Source organism: Cervus canadensis, chromosome 23 (genome assembly GCF_019320065.1).
Source record: "Cervus canadensis isolate Bull #8, Minnesota chromosome 23, ASM1932006v1, whole genome shotgun sequence".
NCBI lineage: Eukaryota > Metazoa > Chordata > Mammalia > Artiodactyla > Cervidae > Cervus > Cervus canadensis.
This window is the reverse complement of record NC_057408.1, coordinates 53,517,864-53,540,928: the sequence shown is the minus strand read 5'-3', so window position 1 is coordinate 53,540,928 and position 23,065 is coordinate 53,517,864. Positions and strand designations below refer to the sequence as shown.

The window sequence follows — 23,065 nt, the reverse complement described above, 5'->3', positions numbered from 1 at the left end:
TTGCCCTTCTGTAGCAAGCAGAGACTAGGGGAGTCTTTGTAAGCCTGTTATCCTTGAGGAGTTTTGTGATGTGCTGGGTTTTAATGCAAATAACCAGGGGCAATAGGAGCGACTCAAAAAAAGGAAAGAATTGGAAATCTACTCAACTCACTTCCATGTCATGCTGAGACAGATTCTCTGCTTTTGTAGGGAACTTTCTCTCTTGCCTGAAGAAATTGGGAGTGGCTGTTTGAGGCATGTTTCTTAGATTCTTCTTTCTTTTTTAGGATCTAGGTTTTGAAATAGGGCTGATGTATAAAAAGCATGACTCCAAATCTTTAGCTGACTGTAAATACCTCCCTACGAGCAAAGATTCCTCCGCAGTGGTTCATGCTGTTAAAAATGGTATGCACGTGTCCAATCATATTTTTGGCAGATATTTATTATTAGACTGTGTTGGCTGACTTTCCCTGCAGTGATATTTAAGTCAAGTAGCATTCACTTACTTTATTTACTTATTTTTAAATTTCCAGAATAATTCTTATTGTACTCAGGATATTTACACAGTTCTCTTTAGAATTTTGGCAGATATGCAGATGAGAAAAGCACACAGGGAGAATTTGAAACGTCAGGAGCAGCTGAGAGTGGAAAGGGAAGGCCAAGGGCCCGCCAGGAAGGATGGGCTTGACTTGCTAACAAGGTTGGGTATTTGCACATCCACTCTGCGTGTGGATGCTCAGTCTTGCCTAACTCTTTGTGACCCTGTGGACTATAGCCCACCAGGCTCCTCTGTCCATGGAATTCTCCAGGCAAGAATACTGTAGTGGGTTGCCATTTCCTCCAAGGGACCTTCCTGACCCAGGGATTGAACCTGCTTCCCCTGTGTCTCCTGTACTGCAGGCGATTCTCTACTGCTGAGCCGTCCAGGAAATTGATTTTCTAGCTGTATAACACATTACCAGAAACTTGGAGATGTAACACATATCATCTCACAGTTTTGGCTGGATTGTTGCTCAGCATCTCATAGAGAAGTCATGTTCTTCACCGATTGCATCTTCGTCTAGAGGCGGGTCTGGGGGAAGATGCATCTGCGTGCTTTCTGGTGCAGTCGGTGGGATGCATTTCCTTCTGGTGGTGGGACCGAGGTCCCCTCTTGCTGCCTGTCAGCCAGGGATGGCTCAGGGCTGCTGAGTTTGCTGTCAGTCCATGAGGCTCCGTCCGTCCCAGCAACGGAGAACCTCTCTCACCTTAGATTCCTCTACATTCAAGTCTCTATTCCCTACCTTCTGCTGCCAGCGGGAGAAAACTCTCTGCTTTTAAGGGCTCAGCTGATTAGGACAATGTTCCTATCGAAAGGTCACTGGTGCCAGGTAGTGTAACCTAATTGTTAGATCTACTCTGTCTGAAACCCCAGGGATCAGACAGAGTAGATCTAACAATTAGGTTACACTACCTGGCACCAGTGACCTTTCGATAAGGAGATAAGAGAGATAAGAAATCACAGGGAGATAAGAAATCATAGTAGGTGATGGGTGCTTCTGAGGGGTTTTGCTTTGGCGAGCTAGTTGACCATTTGTGTTTTTAAAAGGTACTTCTACTAAATAGTAATTGAAACAGGGATGCTAATTGGCAAGAGATGCTGAGGACCAGAACCAAGGTGGTGGCCAGTGGGACAGAGGGGAGGGGATGGATTTTAAAGAACTACCCTGAACATGAGCAGACATGATTAAATGGATGTGTGGGCAGGGATGTAGGGCGGGGAAGAGAGGGTAACTGATAATGGCATCCACATTGGTAGATAGTATAAGAAGAAAAGTGCATGGGGGTGGGGAGACTGAGTCTAATGTAAAGCTATTGAATTCGAGATGCCTGGAATATGAAAGTGGCAATCGGCTATTGCAGTTGGATACCTTGTTTAACCTTTGGAAGAGAAGTCAGGCTGGTAGGCTCTGTGCGAGCCGGTACCATTTACAGTGCGTCACACAGAGGAGTGAATGAAATGGTGCAGGTGGCCAGTGAACGAGTGGGAAGAACGTCAACAGCAGAGCTCTGGGCAACACTGACTCTTCGAGTTGGGGTGGGAGTGGTTTGTCCCGCGTTCCCCACCCCACTGGTAGGTGCTCCTGTACACTCGGCCCCCGTCTCTTTGGGCCGTACCCCCAGCCTAGGAACTGGATGTGCTAGACCCCATGGGGACATTACAGCAGTGATTGTGATTGAGCGTTATTGTTGTTGTTCAGTCGCTAAGTTGTGTCCGACTCTTTGCCACCCCATGGACTGCAGCATGCTAGGCTTCCCTGACCTTCACTGTCTCCCGGAGTTTGCTCAAACTGACGTCCATTGAGTCGGCAATGCTGTCTAGCCATCTCACCTTCTGTCACCCCCTTTTCCTTTTGTCTTTGATCTTTCCCAGCATCAGGGTCTTTTCCAGTAAGTCAGCTCTTCTCATCAGATGGTGAAAATATTGGAGCTTCAGCTTCAGAATCTGTCCTTCCAATGAATATTCAAGGTTGATTTCCTTTAGGATTGACTGGTTTGATTTCCTTGCAGTCCAAGGGACTCTCAAGAGTCTTCTCCAGGACTATCATTCAAAAGCATCAATTCTTCGTTGCTCAGCCTTCTTTATTGTCCAGTTCTCACATCTATATGTGACTACTGGAAAAACCATAACTTTGACTAGATGGACCTTTGTCGGCAAAGCAATGTCTCTGCTTTTTAACACATTGATTAGGTTTGTCTTAGCTTTCCTTCCAAGGAGCAAGCATCTTTGAGTTGTGGTTGAGTAGTGGGTCTCCTTCAAAAAGGTTCAGGAGAGACTCTCCACAGAGAAACATTCCCAGTATCACTTTCTAACTGCCATCAAGGCATGGCACTACCGAAAGCAGAAAACAGGAGTCCATGGAATGCCCCAGGTACTGTCTATGGAGAAATAGCATCCTTCACTGTGATTGATTCTTATTCTCCTCCCTGTCCAACGCCAGTTCTCCCTTTATTTCTTTAATGTGGCTTTTTTGCTGTCCTTCATACATTAGAATTTCAGTTACACAAAGTGATAAGAACAATGACGTTACATTTCCTCTAAGGAATGACTGATCCCTGTTTCTTGGAACACTTGAGCAAGACAGGGGACTTCCCTGCTGGTCCAGTGGTTTTGACTTCATCTTGCAATGAAAGGGGTGCAGGTTTCGATCCTGGTTGGGGAGCTGAGATCCCACAATCCTCAGGGCCAAAAAAACACAAAACATAAAGCAGAAGCAATATATATGTAACAGATTCTTTCAATAAAGACTTTTAAAATGATCCACGTCAAATTAAAAAATCTGAACAAGGCTGTTAGGACTGGGCTTCCCAGGTAGGTGATAATGGTAAAGAACCCACCTGCCAATGCAGGAGACATAAGAGACACGGGGTTCAGTCCCTGGGTTGAGAAGATCCCCTGGAGGAGGAAATTGCAACCAGCATTCTCCAGTATTCCTGCCTGGAGAATCCTGTGGACAGAGGAGCCTGGCAGGCTACAGTCCATGGAGTCGCAGAGTCAGATATGACTGAGGCAGCTTACCACACAGCACATTAGGACTAATTTTACATTAGCATACTGTGTCATCTTGTGATCTTTCAGTAACTGTGAAGGGGTGGTGTTATTCAGAAAGTTTTTTTTAACCCTTTAAATCTCAAATTAGAAAACAATACCCTCTTCCCGCCCCCCGCCCACCCAATGCGTAGTCTCCTGCAGTTTTCCAGTTCAGGGTTGTGGTCATGGCCTGCTGTTCATTTAGGAATTACCACCTCCTCCCACATCTTCCCCCTCCTCTTGGTCTAGGGCAGATGGGCATCTAAGCTGAGCCCAGCTTCCTTCTCTCAAGAGCTGTAAAACCACGGATTCTTTTCCTCTTCAGTTCTGTGGTTTGTAATGACCAGCCAGCGCACTTTCAGGTTTTTATTTGCTTCTTCTAGACTAGATCACAGATTTTTAAATTATGGGATTCTAGTTGGAATGCATCACAGTTCTATCAAGAACGTTAGCGTCTCATAACCTGGTATGATATCCCTGGTTGGATGCCTATTGTGGATGTTTTATCTCTAGATAAATGGAATTTGGGTCTTCCTTTTGCTTGTCCTGCCAAGACTCATCTGTTTTGTTAGTGTTGCCTGGTGACTGTTTCCTGTGGTTTGGTTCCAGGATGTGTCTACAAATGGCAAATTTAAACGGCCAGATTAGATACTAATTCATGAAAGGTTTCGATCTGTGGAGGTTTCTTCTCCTCGACAAACAAGGCATCTTTGCTACATCGGAATGTATGTGTCCTGTGTGACAGACAGCTGTGTGTAACTGCTGTTTGGGGTCACTTTCCAATAAGGGTGAAAGAAATTCCAATCTCGAAGTCATATTTGCTCTTAGGAATGCACTTTATTCATCCCACTGCTGCTTGTAGGCATGAGTGATGGTATGCGGACGTACAGTGAGCACAAGGAATTGGTTCTTAGGATGGTGTTTGGAAGGAATAAAGAGACTTGTTATTTCTTATGGAATGCCATGGTGACAGCAAATAAAGTCACTAAAGAGCCGCCACGTTCTTTGGGGAAGTGCCCCTAGACTGAACTTGTCAAACACGCGGGATGCTTTTCAAGAATTACCCGAAGCAAAATGCTTCAGTTCATGTCTCCAGTTATTCCTTAAAAAAAAAAAAAAAAGCACTGTCCAAAATATCATGTTTTGACAAGCTTCCTTAATAATATGAAGTCAATAATTCATTATCATAGGAAAAAAAAACCCACTCAAATTCTAAAGGTACTTTGTTTCAAAAATACATTTTATTTTAACTTGGGGTTTCTATGATGTATACTCAGCCATGTTCTTAAGGTGTTTTACAGACATACGTGTAGGCTTCCCACGTGGCTCAGTGGTAAAGAATTTGCCTGCCAATGCAGGAGACACAGGAGACTCGGATTCAATTCCTGGGTTGGGAAGATCCCCTGGAGAAGGAAATGGCAGCGCACTCCAGTATTCTTGCCTGGAGAGTCCCATGGACAGAGGAGCGTGGTGGGCTGCAGTCTATGGGGTCACAAGGGGTTGGACACAATGGAGAACACACGCATATAGAGACATACCTGTAATATAATGAGAAGGAAATAAATAAACAGAAAGCAGGACGAAGAGAAAATGAGAGGAAGAAGGTGGGAAGAGATGAATCGATAAAACCCATGTTTTGAAGGCTCGCCTCACAGTGTCCACATGATAAAAACACCCCAGTTGTTCACTGGATGCCTGCTTCTCCCACTAACATTACTCAAATCAACAAACCAGCAGGATTTGCCACCCGGATGCAGGAACTATAAAAACACGTTCTCTGGGACTTGGTCCTGGAGGAAGGGATGCTGGAGGAGCGATCTGAAGGATGAGGGAGGGTGTTGGGGGGACCCAGAGTGTGAAGGTGGCTTGTACAGACTTTGTTTGGCAGAAGGAATCCTGGGGGAGTGGGGACGGACTGGAGGAAGGTTGTGTGATGGAGCACAGGGGACAGGGGCTCCTCCCACCCTCACGGGCTCTGACTGCACCCTCACGCTGCCTGGCGGTGCTGTCGGAACTGAGTCCGATAGCCGACTCTTCTGGTCTTCCCACGTGGGTTTATTCTCACAAAGATTTTTGGGGGATATAAAAGCACAAGTGAAAATACATTTGATAACATCTTGGGGTGACCTCGGAATTTCATTTCACGTCCCCCCCAAACCCCTCAGACCCCAGGCATCCTGCTGCCCCACAGTCCTGGTTAAGCCAGGAGGGAGCAGGCAGGACTGGCTCCAAGGATCAGCCTTCGGAGAAGGGGGAGCAGGATCACCCGAGTCCTGAAGAACTTCCCAAGGTCCCTCAGCCCCAAACCTCCCAGTTCAACCCCAAACACTAGTAAGGTCCAGGAAAGATGGCTCCTTTCGGGTGAGCACAGGAAAATAAGCAGAATCATCTGAACAAAATTGTAATGTTTTACTTTTTGCTTGAATAGAATGGTTTTAATTTTCCTGTCGGTGAAAGAACGTTACAGGCTCTTTGTTAGGGCAAAAGGCTGTACCTACTTTAAAAGCCATTCGTCTTCTGGATTCAGTTCGCCTTGTCATTTCAGTTTTTCTGTGATTGTTATTTTGTGACCATTTGCTAATGCAATTCATGCTTTAAAAATAAATATAACCACAGAACGCAAAGAAATCACCGTCTGAGGTTCAGTGTCAGCAGAGCGACATTCTCTCAAGGTTCAGTGAACTCTTAGGATGGCCGCAGGGTGAAGGGGGACCTCGAGTGACCCAAGGGGGCGGGGTGGGTCTGGGTCTAGAACCGTCCTGGCCTCTCTTCTGCGCAGAGCTGAGCAGGCCCACCCGCCCCTGCCCCCAGGAGCGGGAGCTGACAGGCCGAGGGATTAACGCTGGCTTTTCACGATTGCCAGCTCAGGAGCATTAAGCCAGGATGTCCCTGATCCAGAGCGGATGGTCCAAAAACCATCCTGACCTTGGGCGTATAGACCTGGCGGTACCCCAGGGAGTCTACACGGGCTACTGCTTTTGTCCAACAGAACTGGAGAACATATGTATATAGGATCAACATGTTTGATGGTTGCAAAGAATTTTCCCTTGCATCTACTGCATTTAAATGCTAATCTGAAAGATGATATGCTTTCGGTGAAGGCCAGACTGATCATAAGTATAGTTGAAAGTGTGATCACTTATCCTGTTTTTTTGCCAGACATTTCTATTTTCATTATAGGTTTTTCATAGGTTACACAATTATTTTAATTTAAACCCACAATTTTACTGGTGAAAGGATATTATTACATTTTTGAATTATGAGAGTGTGTGCATGCATGCTAAGTCACTTCAGTCACGTCTGGCTCTTTGTGACCCCCTGGACTGTAGCCTGCTAGGCTCCGCTGTCTATGGAATTGTCCAAACAAGAATACTGGAACAGGTTCCCATGCCCTCCTCCAGGGTATCTTCCCAACCCAGGGATCGAACTCACATCTCTTACGTCTCCTGCATTGGCAGGTGGTCCTTTACCTCTAGCGCCATCTGGGAAGCCCCAAATTATGAGAGTAGTTTATGTAATAACCCTGAAATCTTCCTCTGTGTGCTTGCTCACAGCCTTGTCCTGTTAATAAGAGGAGACAGTTGGTGAAAAGGACACCGGTTCACTTAAGACCTGTTTATTTACAGCACTGACTGTTATTATTCGGGTTTATTCATCATTGCCTTAGCAGTGATTCCCAGCCATTTTGGCACCAGGGACCAGTTTCCTGGAAGATAATGATGCCACGGACTGGAGGGGTGGAGATGGGTTCAGCATATTAAAGCACATTACATTTATTGTGCACTTAATTTCTATTGTTGTTACATCAGCTCCACCTCAGATCATCAGGCATTAGATCCTGGAAGTTGGGAACCCTGCTGTGTAGGTTTGAAAAGTGACCATTCTACAAATTTATACTTGTTAAATGTATAGTATGAGAAGTTATGTTTTCACTGTCAGCATCTGTGTTGCCTCCAGGTCTTTACTTGACCAAATGAGTTATAAATCACAATTGGGGATTTTGTTTGATTTTTTTATTTTTGGAGAATTGTCTTGGAAAGTAGTCATATGTGGATGTGAGTTGGACCATAAAGAAGGCTGAGCAGTGAAGAATTGATGCTTTTGAATTGTGGTGCCGGAGAAAACTCTTGAGAGTCCCTTGGACAGCAAGGAGATCAAAACTGTCAGTCCTAAAGGAAATCAACCCTGAATATTCATTGGAAGGACTGATGCTAAAACTGAAGCCTCAACACTTTGGCCACCTGATGCAAAGAGCCAACTCCATTGCAAAAGACACTGCTGCTTGGAAAGACTGGGGGCAGGAGGAGAAGGGGGTGACAGAGGATGAGATGGTTGGATGGCATCACTGATTCAATGGACGTGAATTTGAGCAAACTCAGGGAGATGGTAAAGGACAGGGAAGTCTGGGGTGCTGCAGTTCATGGGGTCACAGAGTCAGACACGGCTTAGTGACTGAACAACAATGACAATTCCCAGTAAATGTTTCTCCCAGTCCCCTGTCGTTCTGAATTAGCGGCTGTGGTTCTTTTTTGTGATTCAGGTTTAAAAGTCTGTCTCTCCCTCATCCCTCTTCCCCAGGCTTCCTTTTCTGCATTCACTTGGCACTCATTGGCTTAGTGACTTGAATCCCTAGCAGATTAACAGCAGGAAATGTTGTCTGACAGTTCACTGCCAACATCTCATACGTGTGATGTGAAACTCTTTGTACAAAAGCAAGCCCAGTGTTTTTGCTGGCCAAGAAGAAGCGTGCTTCACCGGAAAGCTATTATCGGCCACGGTACTCGTCTCTGAGCATAGAAGTCTCATTTCAAACAGAATGAAATGGCTACAACAAATGAAGGCAGAAACAGATTGTGGCTGAAAGAAAAAGATGTCTTTCTAAGAGCAGTGGAGGAGCTTCACGTGCATGAAGGGGTTCTTGTATATGTGCTGAACGTGTTTTTGCAGAGAATTTCAGTCAAACCTAGGTGAGCTCTCCCTCCTTGCTCTGGCTGTGCTGCAGGCTGTGTCTGTGATAATTCCTAACTCCCATGTTTGGCCTAGGATGTACCTAAGTGTGCCAGTATACCCAGTGCATGGTAAAAACCGCTGGGTTTGTGTTTGCACAGGGTAATGGAATGTTCCCTTAGTTTTCTGATAATGATACTATTTTCAGCCATTTCCCCCTTTGACCTGTAGAGTGAGATTTGTTTTTCACGAGAGATAGGGGGTGATTTCACTGCAGATGAAAAGCCTTCGGTGATATGTCAGTCTCTCTCCCAAATTTCAGCATTAGAAACCCTGAATTTGAAAAAAAAAAAGGGAAAAAAGAAAGAAAAAAACAAGGAAAGCAAAAAAAGGAAAACAACAACAGAAAAGAACCCTGAATAAATTGGATTCCTTATGATAAGGGCCAACTGATAATCAGCAGCATTGATTGGTAATGGCTTCCTCCGGGCTAGGCAATCTGTATGCTTTCCTGTGTTTCTTGTTTTTTTAATAAATTTTATTTCTGTTTTATGGAAGAGGATGGAAGGTCTGCATTCAGTGCTGCTATGAAGGTTCCTTGGTCATCAGGGGGTTTTATGTTTGGGGCTTTTTGCAGGAGTGAGGGGCTCGAGGTACATGGGATCTTAGTTCCCCCAACCAGGGATGGAACCCACGCCCCCCTGCAGTGGAAGTGCAGAGTCTTAAGCACCGCCAGGCCGCCAGGGAAGTCCTTTCCTGTGTATTAATTAATGCAACAGTCTTATCAGTAAGGACCAATATTATTACCATTTTTTAAGGAAGGCAGTGAAGTTCAGAAAGCTTCAGTGACTGTCTCACCTCACAGCCAGCTAGTTGTAGAGCCGGGTCCAGCGCTGGGGCTCTTTGATGAGCCTCATTTAGAATAGAATGGTAGGGAAACAAAACTTGAATTGGATAGGAATAATATCTTTAAAACTACATCCTAAAGATATTTAAATAATGCTTGATGAATTCTAATCTCTAGACAGTTGAGACTTGAGACAACTGTCTAATCTCTAGACAGTTGGGAAAATATCACTGTTTTGTTTAAAATCTAAGCTACACCAGGAAGTGGTTTCGAGTTCCTATTTTCACAGGCCTCCCCAGATCGTCACTGCTAACTGAGCCAAGTTTAAGAAAATGGCAGAATAATTATTGATGGACTTATTAATGTTTAAAAGGACTGTCATGGTTTTCTGAAAAGCTAATTGCCTGTGAATTTAAAGAACACACTAGCGAGACACATAACGTCTAGGCAGAAAAAGATTCATCTTTGCCTCTCACATCAGCCCTCCTTGCTTTTGCTGTCTGGATCACACTTGGGATTTGGGCTTCCCTGGTGGCTCAGCTGCTAAAGAATCCACCTGCAATGCAGGAGACCTGGGTTCGATCCCCAGGTTGGGAAGATCCCTTGGAGAAGGGAACGGCTACCCACTCCCTGGAGAATCCCATGGACTGTATAGTCCATGGGGTCTCAAAGAGTTGGACACGGCTGAGCGACTTTCACTTCACTTCACACAAGCTGGAAGTTTCCATTAAGTCCTGCCCCTCGGGGCATGGATTCTGGCAGTAGTGATGGGGATAATGGACTTCCTGCTGTGCTTATTAAACTTGGCATTGAAAGTACACTTGAGACAGAAAGCCCCAAATGGAAGTAAATGCACACAGGGCTGCTGGGGCCACGTAGCGCTTCTCAGACCTTCCTGGCCTCGGATCTCTCTCAGGGGCTTAAGTCTGTTGTCACAGACCAGACACCATCGTCATCTTTTATTCATGAGTTGACCACGGACTCTTGCTATTTTCTAAGTGTAGATTTAAATTTAAAAAAAGAAAAAGAAAAAACACTTAAATTTCAGGGCAGACAGTGTTAGAACATTTTTCTAACAGAAAAAGGAAAACTGAGGCAGAAATGACTTACATGGAGTCCTGGTGTCCAACGTAGGCTCAAGCTCCAGCCAGCTCAGTTTGTGGAGCTCTTCAGATGCTCCTAAACACCAGGCAAATGGTGATGCCATCATTTAGAAATTAAGAGAATTCCATTTGACCTTTAGAAGTGAGGAGAATGGAGAGGCATTCAGTGAGGAAATATGCAATTACAGAAGGAAGCATGAAAAAAGAGATGGCATTTTGCAACAAGACTAATCCAAGGTAATGTGAGGAGAAACTCCTCCAGATTCATGCCAGGAGCACTTACTAGGCACATATGTTGAATGTTTTTGGTGTTTAGGACATTCTGTTGGGGACATTACAAAGAGTGGCCAGTTTCCTGTCCTTGGGGGGCAGAAATGCAAGTTCACAGAGTGCCTCAATCCATGGGAAGGTATAATTTGCAGGAGAAAATCAGCAATCGGTTTGAGGAAGATACATGGTGGAGAGATGGAAGTGCTTACAGGGCTGCTGCACCCTCAAATTTCAAAGCAGCTGAAATAAAGGTACGGAAGTGTCAATTTCTCTGCAAGTTCTCAATATCGTATGTATTTCCTTGTATTAACACACATGGTTTAGCCTAAGCTATAACAGACCTAAAGAACATATTTAAAAGCAGAGACATCATTTTGCTGAAAAGGTCCATCTAGTCAAAGCTATAATTTTTCCTAGTCATGTACGGATGCGAGAGTTAGACCATAGAGAAGCCTAAGCGCCAAAGAATTGACTCTTTCAAACTGTGTTGCTGGAGAAGACTCGAGAGTCCCTTGGACAGCAAGGAGATCAAACCAGCCCATCCTAAAGGAATTCAACCCTGCATATTCATTGGAAGGACTGATGCTGAAGCTGAAACTCCAATACTTTGGCCACCTGATGCAAAGGGCTGATTCATTGGAAAAGACCCCTGGGAAAGATTGAGGGCAAGAGGAGAAGGCGGGCAGCAGAGGATGAGATAGTTGGATGGCGTCACCAACTCAATGGACATGAATTTGAGCAAACTCAGGGAAATAGTGAAGGGGAGGGGAGCCTAGTGTGCTGCAGTGGACACAACAACTGAACGATGAAATGTAACAAGACTTTTTTTTAAGCAACAGTTTATAGAAATGCACACAGATCCTGAGGAGCCTTAAGGATGTACCTGCAGCCTTGGTGCTGATGGCTTTGCTTCCCCCCCTCCCACCCCATGTCCCCCTTCTAAGAAGTAGGGACCACTGATAAGCTATACTTCTCAGGCAGGACGACAGTCTCTGCCTCATTTTCTCTGTGATTGTGCAGCTTCAGAAAATAAGAACTGCAGCCCATCTTCTCAGGCGAGGACATTATACTTGACTTTACAAATTTCTCTAATTTCAGCGTTTAGCCTTTCTTGCAGGCTGATTCATAGCTTTGAGAGACTGAAAGAAAAGACAAATTCTATTGAAGTCCTGTGCTGAGATTTAGTACAATTTGGGCTCATGTTTGAGAGCACAGATCAAGCCACAATTTCCAGAGACTTTTAGGAGGATGTGTGCACAGGTGTGGGCTTCCCAGGTGGCACTAGTGGGAAAGAATCAACCTGCCAATGCAGGAGACACAGGTTCAATCCCCGGGTGGAGGAGGGCATCACGACCCACTCCAGGGGTCATATTCTTGCCTGGAGATGCCCATAGACAGAGGAGCCTGGCAGGCTACAGTCCATAGCGTCACACAGAGGCAGAGATGACTGAAGCGATGTAGCACGCACACAGGCACAGGTGTGCTGACTCCTGGCCAGCTACCAAGAGCAGCTCCTCTCTCCATCCTCTCCCAGGCTCGGAGCCCTGTGTGTGTTTGCTCCTTCTCGTCTCCTCCGGAATGTGCTGGGCAGAATGTGAATGCTTCTGCTCAATCACAAAAGAGGAAATCAAGACATTTCCTAACCCAGCTGGGGTTTTTTAGTATGGTATCAGGTTCTTCAGTTAAAGTCTATATGTTTTGGCTATCCCAAGGGAAAATGCCACCACTTTAAAAAAAAATTTCAACAAACTCGAAAACATTTTTATTTTGTATACTTGGTTCATAGTTTTCAATGCAAGTTCATTCTTTGGTTTGTTTACTGGTTGGTTTTTTAGTTTGGTGGTTTAACATTGCTTGTTTGTATCATTTTATTTCAGCATTTGGTTGGTTTTTCATTTCTTGAGAACTTAATGTTTTTTAAGAGAATTTGTTGGAAAGGATATCTTAAGATTTTAAGACTGTGTTTGTATGTAAATAAAGTTTATCATCATGTAGCTATCAGTTTGGGTCTAAGAGGCTTGAAAGAAACTGGTATGAAAAAGTTACACATTTCCTCAAAAAAAGAAACATTGCTTTGGAGCCCTCCTATTTAAGTTTTTAAATTGTAAACTTAATTTAAGTGTACCTTTCAACCATACCTGCAAAGGAGATCTTGAAAACCTATAAAGACCGTGCTTCCACCTTCAGAAATTCTGATTTCTTTTTTCCTGACATGGTTTCCTGGATATTGGTGTATTTTTACTGCTCCCAGGATCCAAGGTTGAAAACCCTAGGTTAAATTATTGCTTCTGCAACATTAGTTATGATATGCTGGCAAGAAAAATTTTATGTAAATTTTCATCACATTACCTTTTTAATCTCTTGATGATATTTGACCAAAAGGAGGTCCCATAAAAAGTGTAGGAGGGACTCTCCTGGCAGTCCAGTGGTTAAGACTCCATGCTTCCAATGCAGGGGCATGGGTGTAATCCTTGGTAGGAGAACTGAGATCCCATTTGCCACGCAGCATGGCAAAAAAAGTGTCAGTGGCATGATAGCATGAAAAATGTCTTTATAGTCGGTCAGGATAAAAGGTGATGCACAGACAGACAGCTGCAGTGTAAGGTGGAATGTGGAAAATACCCTGTTGGTACCGTAAGTGCTCAAATGTCTAGAGATGAGAGATATCGCATTTGGTTGGGAGGACAGGAAGTGCTATAAAGAAGTGGCACTAGAGAAGCGTTGTGAAGGATGAGAGTTGACAGCAAAAGGCCAGGCAGAGCATTTAGGGACATTTAGAGCTTCACTAAGGGTAACACCCGTAATGTACTGAAACACATCAAGCCTCGCTTACCCCCATGAGTTAATAGTGATGACATAAGACAAAAATTCTAATTGGTGACTTTTGGGTGATGCTAGAGACCTGACTTGTCTTGAAATTGAACAGAGGAGAAGGTGCGAGTGTTGATCCTGGCTTCGTCAAACTGTGTCACTGGATAAATAATTTTGACAAAGAGACTCTCTTCATAGACATGCTTCAGCTGATCAGTGGGGGAGCAATGATGAGTGTTAAAATGTTCCCATCTTGCCATCTCAAATCGGTGGGGCTAGGGCAATGATCATTAATGACTGTGCTTCCCAGATGGCTTAGTGGTAAAGAAACCGCCTGCCAATGCAGGAAACATGGGTTCAGTCCCTGGGTCAGGAAGATCCTCTGGAGAAGGAAATGGCAACCCACTCCAGTATTCTGGCAGGCTACAGTCCTTGGGGTCACAAAGGAGTTGGACATGACTTAGCAACTAAACAACAACAAAATGTTATGAAAAAGGCAAGAGTCACTGAATGCCTCCTGATGAAATCACACAGCATCTTTTTTAGAAAACAGTCAAATAAGAATTCTGGTCAAGCTTCTAGATTTTACTGTCAGTTTACAGGAAATACAAAAGACAGAGGAACATGTTAAATTACCCCATGGAGATGCAAACAGCAAGTCTAGACTGAGGGAACTCTGCAGGCAAATGACCCGATCTCCAAGACAAGTTAATTTCAACAGGAAAACCAGGATAAATGGAAAACTTGCAGATTCAGAGAGACTATGGAGATATGACAGCCTATTGCAATGTATGGGCTTATCAAAGAAAATGAAAAGAAAATCTTTGAAACAATTGGAGAAATTAAAGTACTGACTACATATTTGGTGATAGTATGGACTGATTGTTAATTTTGTTTAGATGTGATGAAGGCATTGCAATTACATTTTTTGAAAGAACAGAGTTACATGCTAAGATAAATAGAGACAAAATTATTTGCTTAGATACTTCCAAATAACTGGAGGGTAGGATGAGGGGAGCAAAACTCAGATGAACCAAGGTTGTGATCTTCAAAAGGCATTTGTTAAAACTGGGTGATAAGTATACAGGGTTTCATATACTGTTGTCTCTACTTTTGGAACTGTTTGAAATTCCCCAGTCCTGAAACATTTTGAAGTTAATTTTTAGAACTTGTTCCTCTAAGCAGAAAGGTAAAAGTGAAAATAAACATTTTAATATAAACTTCCCAGGTGATGATGGTTGATAAGCTATACCTTGAGAACCAGTGTTTTACAGACATAAAAATCTTGGAGTAACTTTGACTTCGGGAAGTTTCATTAATGTTGCAGAAAGACTTGTTTCATCTGCTGTGTTTGGTGGTGGTGATGGCTGTATCTTCATCTTCTCTATTAGAAACCCAATTTTAAGAGGAAAAAAAAGGGTTGAGAGAGGGCAGTCCATCATTGGTTTGTTGTTTAGTCACTAAGTCATGTCCAACTCTTTTGCAACCCCATGGACTGTAGCCCACCAGGCTCCTCTGTCCATGAGATTTCTCAAGCAAGAATGCTGGAGTGGGTTGCCATTTCCTTCTCCAAGGGATCTTCCCAACCCAGGGATTGAACCAGTGTCTCTTGTGTTGGCAGGGAGGTTCTTTACCCACTGTACCATCTGGGAAGCCCATTGGTTTGTAACTGCAAAGCAAACTCAGCATTTCATGTTGTTCATGTGTTAATACTGAAGGATTACATGAACTGCGAATGCATTTAAGTCAGAGACATGACTTAACAACTCACAGGAAAGAGCAAATGAGATTAAAAAGTGTTTGTCTCCAGTTAAGTAAATTGTCCATTGATTTTAGAATCAGTCAGTTCAGTCACTCACTTGTGTCCAACTCTTTGTGACCCCATGAACTGCAGCACGCCAGGCCTCCCTGTCCATCACCAGCTCCCAGAGTTTACTCAAACTCATGTCCATTGAGTCAGTGATGCCATCCAGCCATCTCATCCTCTGTCGTCCCCTTCTCCTCCTGCCCCCAATCCCTCCCAGCATCAGGGTCTTTTCCATTGAGTCAACTCTTCGCATGAGGTAGCCAAAGTATTGGAGTTTCAGCTTCAACATCAGTCCTTCCAATGAACACCCAGGACTGATCTCCTTCAGGATGGACTGGTTGGATCTCCTTGCAGACCAAGGGACTCTCAAGAGTCTTCTCCAACACCACAGTTCAAAAGCATCAATTTTTCGGTGCTCAGCTTTCTTCACAGTCCAGCTCTCACATCCATACGTGACCACTGGAAAAACCATAGCCTTGACCAGATGGACCTTTGTTGGCAAAGTAATGTCTCTGCTTTTTAATATGCTGTCTAGGTTGGTCATAACTTTCCTTCCAAGGAGTAAGCGTCTTTTAATTTCATGGCCGCAATCACCATCTGCAGTGATTTTGAAGCCCAAAAAAATAAAGTCTGACACTGCTTCCACTGTTTCTCCATCTATTTCCCACGAAGTGATGGGACCAGATGCCATGATCTTAGTTTTCTGAATGTTGAGCTTTAAGCCAACTTTTTCCCTCTCCTCTTTCACTTTCATCAAGAGGCTTTTTAGTTCCTCTTCACTTTCTGATATAAGGGTGGTGTCATCTGCATATCTGAGGTTATTGATATTTCTCCCGGCAATCTTGATTCCAGCTTGTGCTTCTTCCAGCCCAGCATTTCTCATGATGTATTCTGCATAGACGTTAAATAAGCAGGGTGACAATATACAGCCTTGACGTACTCCTTTTCCTATTTGGAACCAGTCTGTTGTTCCATGTCCAGTTCTAACTGTTGCTTCCTGACCTGCATATAGGTTTCTCAAGAGGTGGATCAGGTGGTCTCGTATTCCCATCTCTTTCAGAATTTTCCACAGTTTATTGTGATTTTAGAATAGCTCTGTCCAAAAAAGCATTTTTTAATCTACTGAATTCCTGACTCATTATGGCAACATATAAACACACCCTATGAAAATTAGGTGCCTAGATTTGATCACTTCATGAACATCCTTTCTTTGGGAACCAAATATTTAACTCTCTAAAAGTTCCAGGTGACTGTTGAGCTTTAGTCATATTTTAGATATTATTACCCAAAGATGCACATGATGTCAAACATGTAGAAATCATTGACTTGAAAAACTTGAATAATATGCTAGAAGAAAATCATCTGCGTAAAAAGAGTCAGTGTAGGGGAGGTGAGAGTGATCACAGAGGGGATCCTGTGTGGGGCTGGAAAATAGTCCTGTTTTGTGTCCTGTCTCAACCCCAGCCATTGCCAGGGTCTTGCCCTTTACGTGTGCGGAAGCCCCGTCTGGGCTCTGGGGCAGCGAGCTGTGGTCATAGTGATGTTGGCCATGAGCACAGGAGCCCTGTAGCCTCGAGCCTGCGATCACCTGCCTTCTCGTGGAGTCTTCCATTCCCACTCAAGGATGAGCAGGAGTGAGAGGTGAGAGGTGTTTCTGGTGTCATCCTACTGGCTGGTGGCTGTGCTCAGATTTAGCAGATAGGAATTTCATTGTTTACATGTAACCATCTGTAGTGAAAGTGAAAGTCACTCAGATGTGTCCAACTCTGCGACCCCATGGGCTTTACAGTCCATGGAATTCTCCAGGCCAGAATACTGGAGTGGATAGCCTTTCCCTTCTCCAGCGGATCTTTCCAACCCAGGAATTGAACCCAGGTGTACCACCTTGCAGGCGGGTTCTCTACCAGCTAAGCCACGAGGGAAGCCCAACCATCCGTAATAGGAGAGGTCAAACCAGTCAGTCCTAAAAGAAATCAACCCTGAATATTCACTGAAAGGAACTGATGCTAAAGCTCCAGTGCTTTGGCCACCTGATGTGAAGAGTTGATTCACTGGAAAAGACCCTGATGCTGGGAAAGATTGAAAGCAGAAGGGGATGACAGAGGACAAGATGGTTGGATGGCATCACCAACTCGATGCACGCGAGTTTGAGCAAACTCTGGGAGATGGTAAAGGACAGGGAAGCCTGTCATGCTGCAGTCCATGGGGCTGCAAAGAGTCAGACTTGACTTAGCAACTGAACAACAACATTATAGTAGACTCTAAACAAACCATCTTGGTTCTTAGAGCCAAAACAGACAGAAACAAAACCCCTCAAACCCCTCAGTGTTAAGAATGGACCACTATGTTATTGTCTTAAGAACTGTTTGTTAATGAAAGAAAAAGAAAGTAATTTTGCCCTGAAGCTGGTTATTTCTATGTGGAAAACAACAGAAAGGACAAATTAATATGAATATAGAAATTTGTAGAAAAGGAAGCCTGAAAAGAATTTTGTGTGTGATTAAATTTAATTGAACAAATGCATTTTAATACGGTATTAAAGGTGTAAAATAGTGGAAAACTAAAAGGTATATGTTTGTGTGTGTATATATAAATATATAGTGTCCAAATACGTTTAAGAAAAATGTCTAGTCTATTCAAGAGAAAGCTGTGGGTCATTGTTGTTCAGTCGCTAAGTCATGTGACCCCATTTTTGACCCCTTGAATTGCAGCACGCCAGTCTTCCTTGTCCTTCATGATCTCCTTGAGTTTGCTCAAATTCATGTCCATTGAGTTGGTGATGCCATCGAGCCATCTCATCCTCTATCACCCGCTTCCCCTCTTGCCCTCAATCTTTCCCAGCATCAGTGTCGTTTCCAGTGAATCAGCTGTTTGCATCAGGTGACCAAAGTATTGGAGCTTCAGCTTCAGCATCAGTCCTTCCAGTGAATATTCAGGGTTGATTTCCTTTAGGACTGACTGGTTTGATCTCCTTGCTGTCCAAGGGATTCTCAAGAGTCTTTTCCAGCAGCACAGTTTGAAAGCATCAATTCTTTCGTGCTCAGCCTTCTTTTTTGGTCCAACTCTCACATGGGTCATTAATAGAAATCAAATGGTGAGGAGCCAGAAAAGTAAGAACCAGTTAGCACAGTGGTCTCTGCCTGAGCCAACCTTTCCACCTTTTAAACAAAAGGAAGAAGAGAAATAATTAAAACAATGCCCAAGGCTGCCTGCAGCATGTTGAGAATAATTCCTCCATTGAGGGCCTGGCTGAGGTCCTCTGGGTCAAAGAAAGTAGAAGTTTCTGTAGAGGAAGATTTATTTATTTGTGTTTTTGTTTTTGCTCATTGAGAAAGTACTTGGCCAGACACTGGTGTTTATTTGTGTGTGTGTGTGTGTGTTGTGTATATTGTGTTCTGCTTTGGAGATCCAACCAGTCCATCCTAAAGGAGATCAGTCCTGGGTGTTCGTTGGAAGGACTGATGCTGAAGCTGAAACTCCAATACTTTAGCCACCTCATGCGAAGAGTTGACTCAATGGAAAAGACCCTGATGCTGGGAGGGATTGGGGGCAGGAGGAGAAGGGGACGACAGAGGATGAGATGGCTGGATGGCATCACTGACTCAATATACGTGAGTTTGAGTAAACTCCAGGAGTTGGTGATGGACAGGGAGGCCTGGTGTGCTGCGATTCATGGGGTCGCAAAGAGTTGGACATGACTGAGCAACTGAACTGAACTAAAGCAGTTAGGCAATAAACATGATTGATATCTAAAGAAAGAGCAGGGTATTTTTTTTTAATTGTTTACTTATTTTGGCTACACTAGATCTTAGTTTTGGCATGTGGGATCTAGTTCCCTGACCAGGGATTGAACCCAGGTCCTCTGCATTGGGAGTGGGGGTTCTTGGCCACTGGACCATCAGAAAAGTCCCAGAGCAGGGTATTTTAATGTTGTGCATGTGGTGAGTTGCTTCTGTCCTGTCTGACTCTTTGCAACCCTGTGGACTGTAGCCCGCCAGGCTCCTCTGTCCATGGGTTCTCCTAGTAAGAATACTAGAGTGGGTTGCCATGCCCTCTCCAGGGGAATCTTCCCAACCCAGGGATCAAACGCACATCTCTTGTGTCTCCTGCACTGGCAGGCTGGTTCTTTACTACTAGCACCATTTTAGTACCAAGGATGTTTATCAGCCCCACAAGGAGCTGTTTGTTCTCCTACAACAAAAAGGCAAACTGAGCCCTACATTACATGTTCTGCCTCTTGTCAGTCTCTTAGGCTGATAACAGCTGACGTTTGTGGGATGCTTGACGTGCATAATCATTGGACCAAGTTTGAATGCTTTTGTTCTGGGAGATAGTGAAGGACAGGGAAGTCTGGCATGCTGCAGTCCATGGGTCGCAAAGAGTCAGACATGATTGAGTGAGTGAACAACAACGCTGCAAAGAAGTAGATGGTGTCATACCCATTTTACAGAGGGAGAGAGGTCTGCACAGATGTAAGGGACATGAGGAAGATTCAGAATTAGGTTTATCTGTTAAACCGACACAGGCAACAGCAAGACTGCCTCTCTCATCTAAGTCCTCTGAGCCTTTGTGCCCTTATCTCTTAAACTGGAGATCTTACCAAAGGAAGCGTCAGAAGAACCAGTTTGTTTTTTTGTGTGTGTGAAAACTTTATGATTTACTAAGCATTTTTCAGAAGTAATATGCCATTATTTACAAATACAAGGTTTAAACTAGCAGGCAGCATTTTGTTGTCATAGCATTTACTCATATCCGTTGAGTGTTAAGAAGTTTTGCTAGCATGTAATTTATTTTCATACATTATTAAACTTTATTCAAATACAACATTGATTATTTAGCTAGCTATAAACCAGGCTTCACTTTTCTATCCTAAATTTATCTTTTCTCCTAAATAGTCATGCTTGAGGGGGCTGAGTAATTTCCAATATATTTGTGGTTGCACAGTAATACATACCACTTACAGATCTTCTCTTTTGGCATGCCCATTGTTTATCAATTTTCTTATTTTTCTCTTACTGCATAAATCTTAGAGACAAATATGCGTAAGGTACAAGATGTGAAATGTTGCTACTATGCAAACAAAAAGTAGTTTAGCTTAATTGCTGACAGTTAATCCAGCTCAGACTCCAAGGCCAAGTTGAAAGGGCTTTGAAGTCTTACATGAAAACATGATAGATGCTATGTATCACCATAAATTAAGCTGATGGATTTTTTCCCCCAGATAATTGCCTTTTTTCCAGGCAAGAATACTGGAGTGGGTTGCCATTTCCTACTCCAGGTTATCTTCCCAACCCAGGAATCAAACCCGCATCTCTTGCATCTCCTGCAATGGCAGCCAGATTCCTTACCACTGCACCATTAGGTCCACTTGATTCAGCCTTTTTTCTAGTTAAAAAGGAGATGGTGAATTGATCACACTCACTCATCATTTACTGAACAGTTATAACAAGCAAGATTTTAAAGTGTACCCATTTTAATCATGGCAGTTGAAGAGCTTTTTTGGTAACTTGTTTTTCTGTTTTGTTCTTCACAGAAGCGCTCCAGAGGCCAAGTGCTATTTGATAAAGTCTGTGAACATCTGAATTTGCTAGAAAAAGACTATTTTGGGCTTACATATCGAGATGCTGAAAACCAGAAGGTGAGTGGTTCAAAGCAATAGAGAATCTTCTGGCTTCAGCTGCCCTTTGCTGCAAGAAAGTGAACTGAAACTGAATCGGTAGATTGTATTCTCCACCCACCTCTCACGCCCCTACACCTCACATATACTGTGTGAGGCCTTAAATGCTATTTATCACCTTATTTCTTCATGAAGGAAATTATCAACAACTTCTATAATCTTGAGTCTTTTGGAAACAGTCAGTGTGTCTGCTCTTCATGCTTGAGTTCTTTATGCTTCCAGAAAAGCATTGTATATAGTGCTTTGGGGAGGGTATGATAATATTTCAGTGGATTTGAGCCACTGAGAATCAAATATATTAATACACAGAAAACATGTTCACTGGATGCCATTAATTCGTCTTATTACGCTTTCATATTCTTGCCGCATCACAATATGAGATGTGTCTTGTCTTAGGTATCCAGTCCACCTCCGTAGACTCTTAGAGCTGATGCAGCCTCTTATCCTCTCAACCACCTGAAAAATGAGGAAGAAGAAATTGTCTCTTTAATGCTGGGAACTGAGCCACTACAATCGTGTTCATAAATGTTACTTGTTTGGTTGTCATTCTGTGAATCATACTTAATCTTGACTGAATTCACTGGATGATGTCTTAACTTCATCATTAAATGCCTGGGTGTTCTGATGAAGAAAATCATAAAGTCTCAAACAAGTGTTTGTTTGTTAGGAACGCATTCTAAGAAGGTGCTTTACAATTTATAATCATAGAAGTCACTACGTGGGGGCTGACCGTCTAGGACATCAGTGGGGTCACGTTACACGTAGCCAACTCTATGTGTTCTCAGGTTCTGCATCTGCAGATTCAACCAACAGAAGATCAAAAAATACTTTTTTAGAAAATTCCAGAATGTTCCAAAAACATAATTTTTAATTTGCTGGTGTACCAGCAGCTCTTTCTATCGCATTTCCATTGTATTAGGTGTTAGAAATAATCTAGAGATGACTTCGAGTATATGAGGGGATTGCATAGGTTGTATACAAATACTGTGCCATTTCATGTGAGGAACTTGAGCATCCCCAGATTTCAGTGTCATCTGGGCCCTGTGACCAATCTTCTGCAGTGACTGGGGGATGGCTCTACCTTCAGTTTTTTTCTCCTAATTTGTTTGAACATAGAATCTGCCGTCTTTTCTCCTCTGTTTCTATGCTAGCTTGAATCCCTGAAGGCACTTGTGAAATAATTTTGTTCAGCCTCAATCCTGCGCGCATACACATCTTCTCACGAGACAAGAGCCCACGCCCTCTTGGGACGAGTGAAGGCAGCTGGACATATTAGGGGCAGGACCCAGCTGGGGGCCCTTCTGGCAGCCACTCCCGGCTCCCTCCCAAATGCACTTAGCACGTGTCTCTACCCACTCAACACGAAGTCATTTCTCTTCTTCTCTGATTCATATTCAGACTCTCACTTCTTTTTCAGAACTGGTTGGATCCGGCTAAGGAAATTAAAAAACAGATTCGAAGTAAGTTCCTTTGGATTATTTTGTGTAGAAATGGGAGGAAGATTTTCAAACCACGGGCTTATCTGAATTAGTACTTCATATCCACGTGGCTGGTGTGGATACAGTATTTTGAAAGACAGATTAAGATCTCAAGTTTTATTTTTGGCAGATTTCTCTGGCTCAGATACCCATCACCCGTTATGAATTATTACAACCTGGGGATAAAATGACATGACTTTTGACCTCGTCCCTTGCCTGTACACAGATGTGAGATATGATTTAATCAAGTGGTGCCCCTGTTGACAATCATTTTAAAGTTCCAAACTTAATTATTAATGTTATATTATCCCTAACCAAAGTATGAAAGGCAAGCAATCAAGCTAGAAGTAACAGTCATTTAATAACAAGTCAGACTGTATTTTACTATCTGATGATAGCTTCTTTCCTTAGCCCCTAATGGCAAATTAAGAAATGCACATTTCACATTTCCTAATGGACAAAACAACTACAGGAGCAACACAGAAAGTTTAAAACAGGTAACTAATAAGTATTAGACAGGGTGCTAAATCTTAGTAGTAATTAAATGCTAATTAAAATGAGACATTTTTTTCACC

At 43.3% G+C, this 23,065-nt stretch overlaps 1 protein-coding gene across 24 annotated transcripts in view; it reads left to right on the top strand.

Moving 5' to 3' along the window:
* The window catches only part of EPB41L3 (erythrocyte membrane protein band 4.1 like 3), a 225,957-nt gene that overhangs the window by 147,044 nt on the left and 55,848 nt on the right, over positions 1-23,065 (top strand). For all 24 annotated transcript variants that reach the window (XM_043443963.1, XM_043443951.1, XM_043443955.1 and 21 more), the window contains 2 exons: positions 20,869-20,973; positions 22,430-22,472. In XM_043443963.1, coding sequence (XP_043299898.1) covers positions 20,869-20,973; positions 22,430-22,472 — 148 coding nt within the window. The remainder of the gene's footprint in view (positions 1-20,868; positions 20,974-22,429; positions 22,473-23,065) is intronic.